The 13,644-nt window shown below is 41.4% G+C and overlaps 3 protein-coding genes across 3 annotated transcripts; 2 read left to right on the plus strand and 1 right to left on the minus strand.

Moving 5' to 3' along the window:
• The first annotated feature begins 272 nt into the window (after positions 1 to 272).
• Positions 273 to 2,481, plus strand: Brf (Brf RNA polymerase III subunit). The gene has a single exon (XM_011303230.1). It carries the CDS (start codon positions 378 to 380, stop codon positions 2,229 to 2,231), a length of 1,854 nt encoding a protein of 617 aa, XP_011301532.1. The 5' UTR covers positions 273 to 377; the 3' UTR covers positions 2,232 to 2,481.
• Positions 2,482 to 3,005: 524 nt separating this feature from the next.
• LOC105265643 (RING finger protein 207) lies at positions 3,006 to 7,580 on the plus strand. The gene is made up of 6 exons (XM_011303229.1): positions 3,006 to 3,091; positions 3,273 to 3,496; positions 3,882 to 4,030; positions 4,209 to 5,606; positions 5,666 to 6,040; positions 6,153 to 7,580. The coding sequence occupies exons 2-6, from the start codon at positions 3,300 to 3,302 to the stop codon at positions 6,794 to 6,796; spliced, it is 2,763 nt and encodes a 920-aa protein (XP_011301531.1). The 5' UTR covers positions 3,006 to 3,091; positions 3,273 to 3,299; the 3' UTR covers positions 6,797 to 7,580.
• A 5-nt stretch (positions 7,581 to 7,585) lies between these two features.
• On the minus strand, positions 7,586 to 10,528 carry LOC105265642 (poly(A) RNA polymerase, mitochondrial). Its single transcript, XM_011303227.1, has 6 exons — positions 9,806 to 10,528; positions 9,545 to 9,735; positions 9,112 to 9,339; positions 8,558 to 8,982; positions 8,270 to 8,490; positions 7,586 to 8,196 (listed from the first exon to the last, which is right to left on the minus strand). The coding sequence occupies exons 1-6, from the start codon at positions 9,996 to 9,998 to the stop codon at positions 7,682 to 7,684; spliced, it is 1,773 nt and encodes a 590-aa protein (XP_011301529.1). The 5' UTR covers positions 9,999 to 10,528; the 3' UTR covers positions 7,586 to 7,681.
• Between the last annotated feature and the right edge of the window lie 3,116 nt (positions 10,529 to 13,644).

The raw sequence follows: 13,644 nt of genomic DNA on the forward strand, positions 1-13,644 counted from the left end.
TGCAGAAGGTCATAGAACACTAGCTTCCACTTCGTTTTATTAATTTATTATTCCATGATCTCTCTATTCTGTATATTTTTTTCTATTTACTTACCGCGTATTATTTACTTGACACATTCCTACCTAATTTATTTAATTGTCTAAACAATAAACATTTCTTCCAAGGAATTCCAAAAATTTTTTCGAGAATTCGTAAAATCCCTGTTAATTTCTTTTTTTTTTAATTCCCCAATTATTTCCATAAAACGCCTGCATATTAATGAAAAAACTCTAACAGAATTATAAACTCCCGATAAAAATTCTCCAGACTCTCCCAGAGAATCACAAAAAAACTTCTCGGTGTAGGTCCCCAGGTGTCATTGACCTTGAAAAGAAAAATGTCAGGAAAATGCCGAAACTGCGGTTCGACGGAAATCGAGACAGATCCAGCCCGAGGGGATGCTGTATGTACAGCATGCGGGGTTGTCCTGGAGGATCAGCGTATCGTCAACGAAACAATATTCGAGGAGACGCCCGCGGGGACGATGGCGTTGATAGGTCAGTTCGTCTCGAGTGACAGTACAGGTGGTGCAACGGGTTTTGGTGCTGCTTATCACGTGAATGGAAAAGAATCCCGTGACATAACGATTCAAAATGCCCGTCGCGGTATTGCCCACCTGTGCCAACAGCTGAGATTGAATCAACGCCATATTGAGACGTCCGTGAATTTCTACAAAATGGCACTTTCAAGGAATTTGACACGCGGCAGAAAACACGCCCACAATCACGCCGCATGTGTCTACATCACCTGCAGAACTGAGGAGACACCTCACCTCCTGATAGACATAAGCGACATCCTGCAGATCGACGTTCACGAGCTGGGGAGGACGTACCTGAAGCTCACTAACGCCCTTTGCATCAACATCCCCTCGATGGATCCTTGCCTCTTCATCATGAAGTACGCCCTCAAGCTGGAGTTCGGGGAGAAGACAAACGAGGTCTCCAACACGGCCCAGAGACTCCTCCAGAGGATGATGAGGGATAGCATTCACTCTGGGAGAAGACCCTCGGGTCTCTGTGGTGCTGCTCTCCTCATCGCATCTCGTCTTCATGAGTTTAATCGAACACCCAATGATATAATTAAGATCGTCAAGGTCCACGAGTCGACTCTTCGGAAGAGGCTTATAGAGTTCGGGGATACTCCATCCAGTGCCCTGACTCTTGATGAATTCATGACAGTAGACCTGGAGGAGGAGCAGGATCCACCGGCATTCAAGGCTGCCAGGAAGAAGGATCGGGAGAGGCTCCAGAAACTGGAGAATGTCGAGAGTGAGTTTGATGAGTTGACGAATGAGATTGACCGGCAGCTGGAGGAGTTCAAGACGTCCAGGGGGAAGAGGAAGAGGGTGGGCGATGATGGGGTTGAGGAGGCGGACGCCGAGAGGTTCGTTGCAGAGAGCACTATTGATGTTATAAATGAGTGCCTGGATGGAAAGTTTCCGGATACCGAGGCCTCCGGGAGGGACTCCGGGAGAGAATCATCCGTCAACGTTGGCCTGGGGCCTGACATCGCGTCGATGGGTCTCGGGGTATCGATCAGCGATAAAAATGGAGAGGACTTGTTCGAGACTGGAAACGGTGAAATCGATATGACTGATCTAGACGATGACGAGCTTGACAGTTACATAATGTCCGAGAAGGAGGCCAGCATGAAGAGCAATCTCTGGCACCAGGTGAATGCTGCTTACCTGGAGCAGCAGAAGGAGAGGGAGGAAAAGAGGCTGAAGGAGAAGGAGGAAGGCAAACCCGAGAGAAAAAAACGCAAGGCCGGTGGTAAGAAGAAGACAGGTCCAGCCAACACCGCTGGTGAAGCCATCGAGAAGATGCTCCAGGAGAAACGCATATCCACGAAGATCAACTACGAGGTGCTCAAGAGTTTGAATGTCGGGGTGCCTCAGGGGAGTGCCAGTGGAAATAACGAGGAAGTCGACGTCACTGTCCCTCAGGAAGTTGAGAAAGAGGTCAAGGTTAAGGTGGAGGATTACACCTGGAGGAAGAGTGACGTCAATGATCCTGAGGATGGTGGTAAGGATGGGAGGGGAGAGGTGGCTATCGAACCTGATGATGTGGAGAATGATGGGGAGGACGAGGTCGAGGTTGATCCCAACGAGATGAGCCTCGGGCAGATGCTCCACAGGAATGACGAGGAGGATGAACACTACGGGTACGACTACGACGACGAGGAGTACTGAACTCTCGGAGAAATCGTTCGAATATTTTTTTTTTATCCACACAATCAATTCTATTTTTTTAATCATTCTTTTCATCATGCCGTGCGGAAAAGTCACTTTTCCGCACTTGTAACGAAATATACGATTTTAAGTACATTTCTAATCTGATTGTATATAGTTACGAAATTTCATAGTTTTGTACGTTTTCATGATATTCTGGAGTATTTAAGGGATTATTTGAATCGAATAAATTTGATTATTATTTATGTCACATATTATTGTTTTTTAATTGTTATAGCTTGATATTAAAAAATGCAAAAAGACAAGAAATCCTTTTCCTCTCCCCCGTGACATCAGAGAATCTGAAAATTCCCTTGACTCTCATAAAATATCTCACATCCATCCCGCTCCGAACACCCGATAAAATCCGTGAAAATCGTGGCCTCTTTTTCCCAAACCCCATTACGATGCTTTTCAATGCAGCAAATGTTTACACCCATTGACCCGTACCCCAGGTCATGCACAACGTCATCGGGCTCCCCTCCCTCGGCGATGGAAAAAGAACTGTGTAAAGGGAAAAAAAAAAAAAGTTAACAAAAAAAAAAAAAAACCAACCCCCCAGCACGAGTAGAAAACCGCAGGATTCCCATTGGTTGCAACCCTCTGTGACGTATTTCACCCTGTCTATTCACCAGTTGGCACATGCGTGGAGGAGAGCCCTGAAACAGGATCCTTAAAGCCCACCCCAATCTGCACGCAAGTGGAAAAGCCCTCGAAGTGATCGGCCGAATCTGCCTTGTCTCTTTCCATAATAATGAATCCATAAATCATTTATAAATAATAATAAATAAGAGTAACAATCATAATATGGAGTGTAGACGGTAAGCGAATAACAAATGGAGACATCTCCATTTGAAATAAAAATTAAGTCTTTTTGTTTGAGATTTTTTTGGTTTCGCCTTTTTTTTGGAAAAAAATTTGTTTTAATTTTATTTCCTGTGTAGTACAAATTTACAGTGACGATTTTCTTGGGGTTTTTGTGGTGATACCTGATCATTTCAGGTTGTGATATGAATCGATAAGGAGAGGATGATGGCGAGCTCAGGGACAGGTGCAGGCGATGGGGTAGACGGGGATGGGTCCTCAGGGCTGCGGAACCCATTGATCTGTGGGGTTTGTCAGGATTATTACACCGAGCCCTGTCTACTCTCTTGCTTTCATACGTTTTGCGCCAGGTGCCTCAGGAACACGCAGATTGATGGGAAGATTACCTGTCCCATATGCGGGTGAGTTATTACGGAGTTAGTGAGTTGTGATTGAGTTTTGAGGGATATCTCGGAATTTGGGGGAGATAGCGAAATTTTCATAAAGACTTCATTGATAGAGTAGAATGAGAGCTACAAAAAAGGTTCTTATCACTTTTTCCATTTCTCCCATAGATATCCCTAAAAATTCTCGTTTATCCTCTCTATTATAAACAAATTAAAGTCGCATAATTATCAATAATTGTTCTTAAATCGGTAACGAAGGGGTATACCGAAAAATATGTAAAAATATTTTTTGTAGATCTTGAAATTTTCTAGAAGAAAGTCTAATGTCATTTTAGTCTGTGACCCCCGGTTATCGAGATATTGGCGTGTAATGAAATGAAAAATTTCAATTATTTCTCAGACAAATGACACAACTGAAGGAAGGCAGTCAGCTGCCACCAGCTGACCAATTGATGCGACAATTGATTGAGATAGCAAACTCGGAGAATCCTGCGTGCGCAAATTGTGACAAAAGAGACAAAACGACAATGTTCTTTTGCACTACTTGCGGTGAGTTTTTGTTACGTGGTAGACAATAGAAACTTGAAGGACTCGACAATAGGTGATGCAATGATGAAGAGCACAATAGGTCCTCTCCATACCTCAATTTAAAATACTCTCCACTGCCCTGGACTCCACTACCTGCAATTCCCAAATTTATTTAAATGATTAATAAAAAAAATTACAGGTCAGGCGTTGTGCACGCACTGCCGAGAGCACACGCACCGAGCAAAAATGTTTTCAACCCACGAGGTGATCCACATGAGCAAATGCTCGAAGGACACCCAACGGCGATGTGCCTCCCACGGGGAACTCTACATAATGTACAGCCAGAGTACAAAATCGATGTTATGTGCAACATGCGTGAGAGATACACCAGCAGATGCGAGAATGCACTGCGTGGACATCGACACAGCTTGGCAACAGGCCTCGAAGAAGATGGAGAAAGCAGCCAATTCGATATGCGAGATACAAGCTGGTGTTCGTGATGGTGTACTGGCACTGAAATCTCAACTCGATGAATTAAAGCACAGCCTTGAAACCGAGAAACGATCCTTAAACGCCTACTGCCAGGTAATGCAGGAGACAATCGGCAAGAGTCACTCGTCGATTATTTCAGAGCTCCAGAGACAATTCGAGAGTAAAGATCGAATGGTGAGGGCGCAACTGATCAACCTGGGTTCAGCCCTGCCTGTTCTCCAGATGCACCTGATGCTGTGCACTGTTTTTACGAGTGGTGCAACGAAATATCAATTTCTCGAGCTAGCGCATCCGATGCTGGAGAGGCTGGGAAGAGTTGCTCAGCTGGGGCATCCGTCCAGGCCCTCCCTGATATCGGCTCACCTGAAGATGAATTATAAAGCCGAATTCGCCAGATCTCTGCAGTCATTTCTTGTTCAGTCCCAGGGCCAGGGCCACAAGGACTCCCTGTACGAACACACGCACAGCAATCAGAATGACCAGCCCCATCTGCAGACCTCGAAGACACCCCCCAGGACCCAGAAACCTGGGCCTGATCGTGGACCATTCTCAAGTCACTGCCGAAATTTTGACTCTCAGCTGAAGGATTTGAGTCAGCAGCTAATAACTGTCAAGGAGAGGCTCGAGGAACTCCACAGGGATGTCGCCATGCTCAGGAGGGCTAATACTCCTCCTCTGGGCTCTAGGTATGAGCATGTGACCCGGGACTGTCGACTCCTGGAGCAACAGCTCGAGCATCACCAGGTGGAACTCGAGAGACTGAGGAATATTTTTGATGCACTCTGGGAGGAGCAGTTGTGCAAGATTCATATTGAGAAAGAGATCTTCCATTCTCAGATGAATGATATTTTGACACTCAGGGGTGAGGTAAAGCAGCTTCAGAGCTTGACTCAACAGTTGGAGCCTTTTGTCAAATCATTCTCAGCCGGAATTACTGCCGGTGAGGTGAGTTCAGCTGCTGCTGATGCTGCGGGTCATCAGCATCTCCAGGCACTGCTGGATCATGTCACCAGGATGCAGATGCAGGAGTCAGGACAGGGGCCTGCACCCACTAAGGATTGCAGGCATGGCAAGACTGGGGCTGATAATATTCTTTACATGAAAGGTTTGTAAGCTCCACAGAATTGAAAATAGATAATAAAAATATTCTCTTATTGTTATCAGAATCGAAGGAAGTTCCAGCGAGGAGTCACACGCCTTCTGGTGGGGTGGGAGCTCTGCTGGACTCTGGTGGGAATATAATAGTTTATGGCACTGCCAAATCCTCGGAGGCGAAACGAGGAGTGCTGAGTCAATTGATAGAGAAGGCCAGGATGAGAGAGGACAGGAAAAAATCACCGGGTCGTGAGGAAGGACGGGACAGAAGTCAGACGAGGCGATCCAGGAAGTCACCGGATCAAGCCAAACCCAAGACACCACCTGGACAGGCGTCTAGCAGCAAAGTGCGATCTCTTTACAGAACCCTCAAGGACACCTGTGGGGATATCATCGATCATGGTGATAAGATGGAGTCACATCAGCAGCACGTTCATTCTGCGGGTAATTTTATTATGATATTGTTGTGTCTCAATTATAAATCGTAAGAGGTGATACGTTCCAGGTTCGATTCTTCTTGCTCGACATTTCTTATTAACTCTTATCTGGCTTTAAGGTGCTGCAGATGAGAGTGAATACCAACGAATATCCGAGGCGTCAACTCTCGGAGAAGCCAAGAAATCACGAGTGCAGGCGCAAATTCACGCTGTCCCCCAAGAAGAGACGAAAGTTCAGTCTCAGCAATCGAAATCTCAGCCCCTACCAACGAGCTCATCGTCGTCGATTCAAAAATCGGCGAAGGTTTATCCTGCCAGTGATTCGGAGGACGTCTTCTACGGGGACAAATCGTCCGAGGCGAGACGAAGAAGACGAGCGAGTTGCGATAGTTTATCAACGACTGGTTCCGGTAACAGCAGAAGGTCTAGTATTGCGGAGGGAACGATTGGTGGGCCGATAAGTCAAGACACCAGAAAAACATTGCTCGTTCTCATCGGGCCGACACCAAAATCCAAGTCTGCATCGAGTCTCGTGCAGAAGCAACGCTCGTGGGAGACATTTCCAAGACCCAAGAGCAAAAGATCCCCAGCTGTTGCGGCTGCTGAAGCCAGGGCCACGGGCCTCGGACCCCTCAAGAAAGCAGACAGCTTCGAGGGTCACGAAGAGGCTGTCAGGACCCTCGTCGCTGCTGTCCAGGAGACCAGGGTTCAGAGGCATCATGCTCACCATCACAGGCACCATCGCAAGTGCAAAACTAACTGAATTTTTTTTCATCTCATCTTTATCGATCCCGACACGTATAGAAATATTGAGGGGAATTTTTCACCTAAAAACTTTTCCATAAATTTTTCTCATACGCGTCCGGGGATTTTTGTAGTCGTATTAATTTTCATTCAACAAAAAAAAACTGCCATGTCCACTGAAAAGTAAAATTTTCGCCACAATGACCATGTAAAAATGCTGCCAACGAGGGTAATACATGATAAATTCCTCGTGACGATTGATGAGGCGCTTAGAGCCTTCCAATAGTCAATCATAATAGAAGAGCTAGCATAAATGACATGTAGTACTTGATGAATTAAATTCGAGAAGTTAATCAAACACAATGGCCGTTTATTAGGAGATACTGAGGACGATTAATGAGCTAGTAAATTAACACTGCCAAACGGTAAATAACGAATTTAAATTAATCGATTAATGATCAATGAGAAAAATTATAGATCCAGAATTATTACTAATATCAAATGAACGTTATGATTGGAGGGTCTATTTAATCGCTATCAAGGCAATGGTTTGCGTATTTGTTCATATTTATCTATATCTAGATATTTGAGCCTAAGGCCGTTCGACATTTTAATGAATGAACGGAGAAAATGAATTGAATATTTCTCGATGCGACGTATCGCGTTGATAATGCTCATTGTACGTTATATTTACTGTGGTTTAAGCATTTGATGGGGAAATATATGATTGCGTAATGTGGAAGAATATTAAACCGATGATATTGTTGGATTATTATTGTGATGGAAATAAAAATATTGAATCGTGCAGAATAAATTATCTTCTGGCGATCGAATTTATTTACAGAACTGACATGTCATTGATAATTTATCAATGTTAAATAATGAGTGAGTGAAAAGGATCAAGTCACCGGCGCCTCGCCCTTTCCTTTTTCCAGTGATCGATCGTGTCGATTTCGTTCAACTTGTTTCCTTCGTCAGCACGAAAGAGCTCTGCAATATTAACCTTTTTGTTGCTATTCCCTCGTCCCAGGATGAAGTGCTTCTTCTGGGGCTGTTTTTCAGCAAAAATATCGAGGATTCCGCGGCTGTTGGGTGCTAATCCCTCGTCGAAGAGCATCGCAGCATTCCTCACAGCATTTATGAACCTCATGACTTCTGGAGGCGTCACGTTTTTGCTGACGTTCAGAGTTTTCTCCAGGGGATTGCTGATGAAGAGAGCGGATGAATCGGGTTTGTAGAGACTTATACCTTCCCTCAGACATATCGCTCTAGATGCAAAATCATAATTTGCGTAGAAATCGTAGAAATCACGGAGCAGGATCTCGAGGGAGTCCTTGCAGGTGCCTGATGGAATTATTTTCGGATCTCTCACGAATGTGCAGTCCACGCACGTGTCTGTTAGACGAATGTCTGAAGGCCCTGGAATTATTACAATTATTATAGGATTCAATTATTCATGTCTTTGAGAGAGTCAGAGTCAATTTGAAATTACTGGCAAGATTCTTCATTTTGTTAATCGAGGGAAGAATCTTTTTCTGCTGTAGAAAGAAAATAACTAGAAGGGTGAGGGAGAAATTTGTGATCCACCCCCCAGGATTGGCGTTGGTCAGTCCCACAGAAGTCGCCCACTGTCTTATCGTGAATACTAGAGGTCTCACTCGTACGTCGTGCTCGCCAAGAATAAATAGGAGCTCTGACATGTACACAGCAGACCTGGAATTAATAGCTTTCGTCATGATTCAGGGAGATCGTGTAAAAAAATCATGAGAATCGAACTCACATATTTGTCATGCTGAGGTCACACTCGAGACCAGTCAATGTGTGATCGTATTTTAGAATTGGCACTCTGGCATGCAGAATTCTCCTGACATTTCTCACTCCGGGTATGAACGACTGCATTACATTCGAAATTATTTCCATCGATTTTTTCGTCTGTGCTCTTTCCTCAGGGAGAGATGATTTCGTTTGAAAGACAAATCTACTAGTTATTTTCTCTCGTTTTTCACCGTCTAGAGTCATGACTAGATCGAGATCGCAGCCACGTTTACCAAAACTATTGACGGACGAGCCGAATGGTAGGATTACGATGTTTGGGAATAAACTCGTTAAATTTCTCTCCATTTGGAGGGCTGTGACGAATCGAAGGCGTGTCGATATATCATCGAGCTTCCAACTGTCGTACAGAAGCTCCATTTGTTCGGAAATCTGTGAAAATGCTTTAATTAATTTACTGCTCTGTCGAAAATTGAATGCACATGAGAATATTCATTCGAAATAAATTCTGAGTTATTTCCCTATTTCTCTAAAGATATCGAATTCATGCAAATGACCCACAGATTTAATTGCCAAGAGATCTGGATAGATTTTCTCCTCGGACTTGTCGTCATTGCCTCGCACCACTGGGGGTATATTTTCCAGAATTTTCTTGGACTTCTTCGGAGCATTTCTGAACCAGAGCATATAAGAATACGTGGGAATGACCTCCTGGTGATTTATGAGGGTCGCAGCCGCCAGAACAGCTTTGTGGCTCTCAACGTCTTTGAATTCGACTAGAAAAAAATGCTGGAAGCCACATTCTTCAAAGAATTAATTACATAATCAGTAATTTTATTCCATAAAAAATTCAATAAATCAGTCAATTATTCTCTCTGAATTGTTTATATCAAAATTGTTGCTTTGAACTGCAGGATGGAATAAAAAAATGAATGACAGAGTAAATAAATTGATTGATATATTTTTGATTTTACAAGACAATTTTTATACTCACCGCAGTTTTGGCAACAACATAATGATACATGTTGCTGACAGGACCAAATTCTGTGCAGTACGAGTACAAATCGTTGTAAGAATCAGGTGATTGCACCTGAATGATAACAGTTCTCTTGGATTCTCTCCTTCTTGCTGACATGAATCTGTCAAATACCCCAGCTGAGGGCTCCACAACATCACATTTTTTGTCTACAATAAACAATACGTGTCCAGGAAAAAAAATAGAAAAATGAATTTGTTGTTCAAATAAATAGTTTACCACTGATGAGTTTTGAGGTTGGAATGATTGTATTAACACCGGTTGTTGCTATCCTTCGACATTCTGTGAGGAACCAGAGATTATCAAAAAATGATGATGATTTTCGCAGTCTGCACTGATTTGAAGACAAATTGCAACATAAATTCATCATGAACTGCCATTTATTCGCGGTTCCACGGACGAACAGCGCCATTGGGAAAAACTAGGTTCCACACGTGTAGAATTACCGAGGAACTCACGAAATTCACCGGAACCACACGGAAATCAAATTCATTGTAAAAAAACAGACTCGAACGAATAAATTTCCATATTTCTTCAAATATCTGGAGAACGAGGGGTTCCAGGGTAAAACTTAAAAGAGCATCTTCTACTGGAAATCTTGTCAGCTACAAAAAAGTCTAATAACATTTTTCCGTACAATGACGCATTCTCGAGATATCTCGTGAAAATGCACCGGACTTTTAGTTCACTCGAACAAAATTCGGGATTCATAATCAGATTTATCGCGAATTTACTGGGATAACTAGAGAACGCGAGGTTCTAGGAAAAAATATGAAAAGATATTTTCCCTTGAAAATTTCGTTAGCTACGAAAAAGTTGAGTGAACTTTTTCTCTGGGATGACGCGTTCTCGAGATATTCTGGTGATACTGGAACTCAATCCGCAATTCAAACTTGAAAAACTCAAAACTCATACGCACATTCACAGTAAAATTACGTGACAACCTCTAGTACTTGCAGTGGTCATTGCCAAGGCTCTTCACAAGCCACGTACAGAGTTGCGCAATTCAAGGGTCCGATATAAACCTCTAGTCATTTGTATTATGAAATCAGAAAGACCCAGAATGGTAAAATCGAATAAAAAAGTTATCGATTCCGGTTAAATCAACGATTTTCAATATCAATGAGCAAAACAAGTTATTCCATTTGAGCTAACACCTATATCAAAATCCACCTTCAATAAATCTATCTTTTTTTTCAATGATTGCATAATTAATAAAATTATAATAGCGCGGGAATTGCTTTTGCAAGTAATAGATCGGGGAATTTTTAATCGGTGATGAGTTCGAGAGCAGAAGACGTCCTTCCCCTTGACTCTCGTAACGAACATGCAATTATGATGCAATCATTATCGTCCGACGACTCTTATCAGCTAGAATGATTGGCACCGCAATTAATCGCCGCCTCTCCCCTCCTGGAATCGCCTGAACAATAATAATGATTCCGCGGAATATCCGCGCTTTTCGGATCCAGTGGAAAATAAAAATCATTTTCCAGATTATCCCGATGGTTTCCATCGTCATGAGGAAAAAAAATTGTATCGTTAATTCGTTGGGGCAGGATGGAAGACACTGGATGAATCAACAAACCTATCAAATGATTACATGATTGAAAATTTTTGCCGGTCGTTCGCTTTTTTCCCTCATTTTTTTAAATCACAATTTTTGCGTTATTTTTACGGGCGTTTTTACCGGTGGGTTGCACAAGTGGTTGAAAATATTTATGAAAAATTCAAAATACAGTGGCAAAAAAATCTACGGAATAGATTACACGCCGGAAATTGAGGAACGAGTTTTCTTTCATTGTTGATTCCGCATTAATTTTCCTCTCGCCGGTTTTTTTTTTTAGCGTGCCGGTTGTTTCTCATTGTACAAAACTCCCTAGAATTTTCCATACACCGGTTAGAAAAATAGAATCGAGTTATTCAATGCTCATGTCTCGTTAGGACGTAACAAATGAGACCTGCTGGCGTAATTTGGGGGTGGATCTTAATCGATTATCCCGTGAGTTAACTTTTAACGAGGGCGTTAATTTTTTTTCGCCAATTATGAAATTTAAACTCGAATTTTTCAATAAATAGTCAGAAAAATAAGGAAATTATTGAATAACTCCACGAAAATTGGTTTTTAATAAACGATTTTAGTGATACGTGTGATCCTTCGGAAGTGGATTACTACTTTTTAATTATTGCTTGCGCTATTTTTTTTTTGTTACCAATTAACGAATTTTCTGTTGAATTTTTAATCACACAGAGAGAAATAACGAGAGAATTCTTGAATAACTACGAAAAATTGTTGTTTAAAATAATTTCAGATGTTCCGTAATTGCAGAATTGTTTAAACAAATGAATTATTCTCCGATTACTCATCTTAATTCTTTAAACAATGTGGCAATAAAAATCCCCAGTGGTATGATTGTTATTTGGATAAACAAAAAATCGAAGGACACATCCTGACAGGATTGATAAATTTGACATTTGCGGAAATGAAATAACTGTCAGAAAGAATATCTTCCGTTCTACTAATCCGTTTCAGGGGTCCTTGGCTCGGGAATAACTTTCATCGAAGGTTGATTCAGTCATCGCCGAACGGCAAAGGATTGGCATAAAAAAAGCTGAAGAAAAATTAAATGAGAAAAAAAAAATAGTAGAGGGCAGCAACCGATCAACACGTCGTTAGAATCTGTATACCCTGGGGCGACCGCTTCTGTTCCGCCTCGGTGGTATTTTTATTTTTAAATAACAAGGAACAGATCCTGGAGTTTCTTTTTTTTATTTTGCCTGTCGATCCTCCAGGAGATATCCGGGTAAACAAACGATCGTGATGACAATTAACAGGCAAATCGAAGAATTATTATGGCAACGGAGAGAGGGAATTAAATCATTTAGTAATATCTCGCAATTGCTGTACTCGTTATGTGACTCGAGTTGTTTTCAGGGGAGTTGTTGAACGTATTAGACGAACGATTTTTCCGGGTTTTTGCACGAAGGGAAAATCGGAGAGTTAATTCTCGTGATGAGGAACAAAATCGGTTGAGTACAATTAAATGTCTTCATTAATTATCGTGTTATCGCGAGTACTATGAGTGCTCCGCGAAAGTCGTAAGGACCTTTTTTGAGCGCAACTCAATTTCCGATAAAAATGGTCTTTTCATATTTTTTTGTAAAACCAATAGTTTCTGAGATTTATCCATTTGAAAATCACACCGAAAATTTGCTCTCGCTTTTCCTTTTGTAATGTTAGAAGAAAAATTTTTGGAGTAAAAAAAATCGTTTTAGGGAATTATTTATTGATATTGTTATGGGTAATTAATATTGGATGATTTTGTCGTTGAAAAATGGTAATTTGAATAATAATGTGCGCTGTATGGGAAGTGTGTCACAAAAAAAGTCATAAAATTCCGAATAATGAGACACGCTTACGGCGATTTATGAAATATGACGGTCACATAGGATTTGCGGTATAAAAAATGGAATAATATTGCGTATCGTGAGATTTTGATTAACTTGACATTGTTTCTGCTATTTAGATAAAATATGACGGTCACGTAGAATTTGTGCCATAAAAAATGCCATAAAATCGAATGATCATGATCTATTTAGATGTTATATGATATGACGGTCTTCAGTGACATGACGTGTTGCAAAAATTTTTCCAAACCAATTCGACTTTCAATTTTAAAAAATGCGAATAGCTTCACAGCACTCCATTAACATACAATTTATTTATTTACTTTCATTTTTTCATTGAATATTCAATGAATTATTGTATTTCCAGGTGCGGACAATTAAAATTCCTGAATTCTCTATTTTATCTTCAAATCAATGCAATCCCCTATTTCCACAACACCAATAAATATTAATTAATATTAATAATTAAAAATTCATAAAGTCCTTGAATTTAATTTCACGAACAGTGCAAATAAAATCAATTAAACTCCAGAACAATTAAACAAATTACACAAATCTGCAAAATTGCATCGAGATAAGTTTATCGTGTTGCATTATTTTTAATTGGAATTTTTAACGGAAAATTTCTTAGAAATACTTGTAAATTCATT

This window comes from Fopius arisanus, unplaced genomic scaffold, assembly GCF_000806365.1.
Source record: "Fopius arisanus strain USDA-PBARC FA_bdor unplaced genomic scaffold, ASM80636v1 scaffold00031, whole genome shotgun sequence".
NCBI lineage: Eukaryota > Metazoa > Arthropoda > Insecta > Hymenoptera > Braconidae > Fopius > Fopius arisanus.

Bases quoted from the DNA above. Each gene is read 5' to 3' on its own strand.
- Brf (XM_011303230.1), top strand. From the start codon at position 378: ATGTCAGGAAAATGCCGAAACTGCGGTTCGACGGAAATCGAGACAGAT.
- LOC105265643 (XM_011303229.1), top strand. From the start codon at position 3,300: ATGATGGCGAGCTCAGGGACAGGTGCAGGCGATGGGGTAGACGGGGAT. The intron at 4,031-4,208 runs GTGAGTTTTTGT...AAAAAATTACAG, and splicing joins GTTCTTTTGCACTACTTGCG to GTCAGGCGTTGTGCACGCAC. The intron at 5,607-5,665 runs GTTTGTAAGCTC...TATTGTTATCAG, and splicing joins TAATATTCTTTACATGAAAG to AATCGAAGGAAGTTCCAGCG.
- LOC105265642 (XM_011303227.1), bottom strand. From the start codon at position 9,998: ATGGCGCTGTTCGTCCGTGGAACCGCGAATAAATGGCAGTTCATGATG. The intron at 8,491-8,557 runs GTGAGTTCGATT...TATTAATTCCAG, and splicing joins GACCTCAGCATGACAAATAT to GTCTGCTGTGTACATGTCAG. The intron at 8,197-8,269 runs GTAATTTCAAAT...TAATAATTCCAG, and splicing joins CAAAATGAAGAATCTTGCCA to GGCCTTCAGACATTCGTCTA.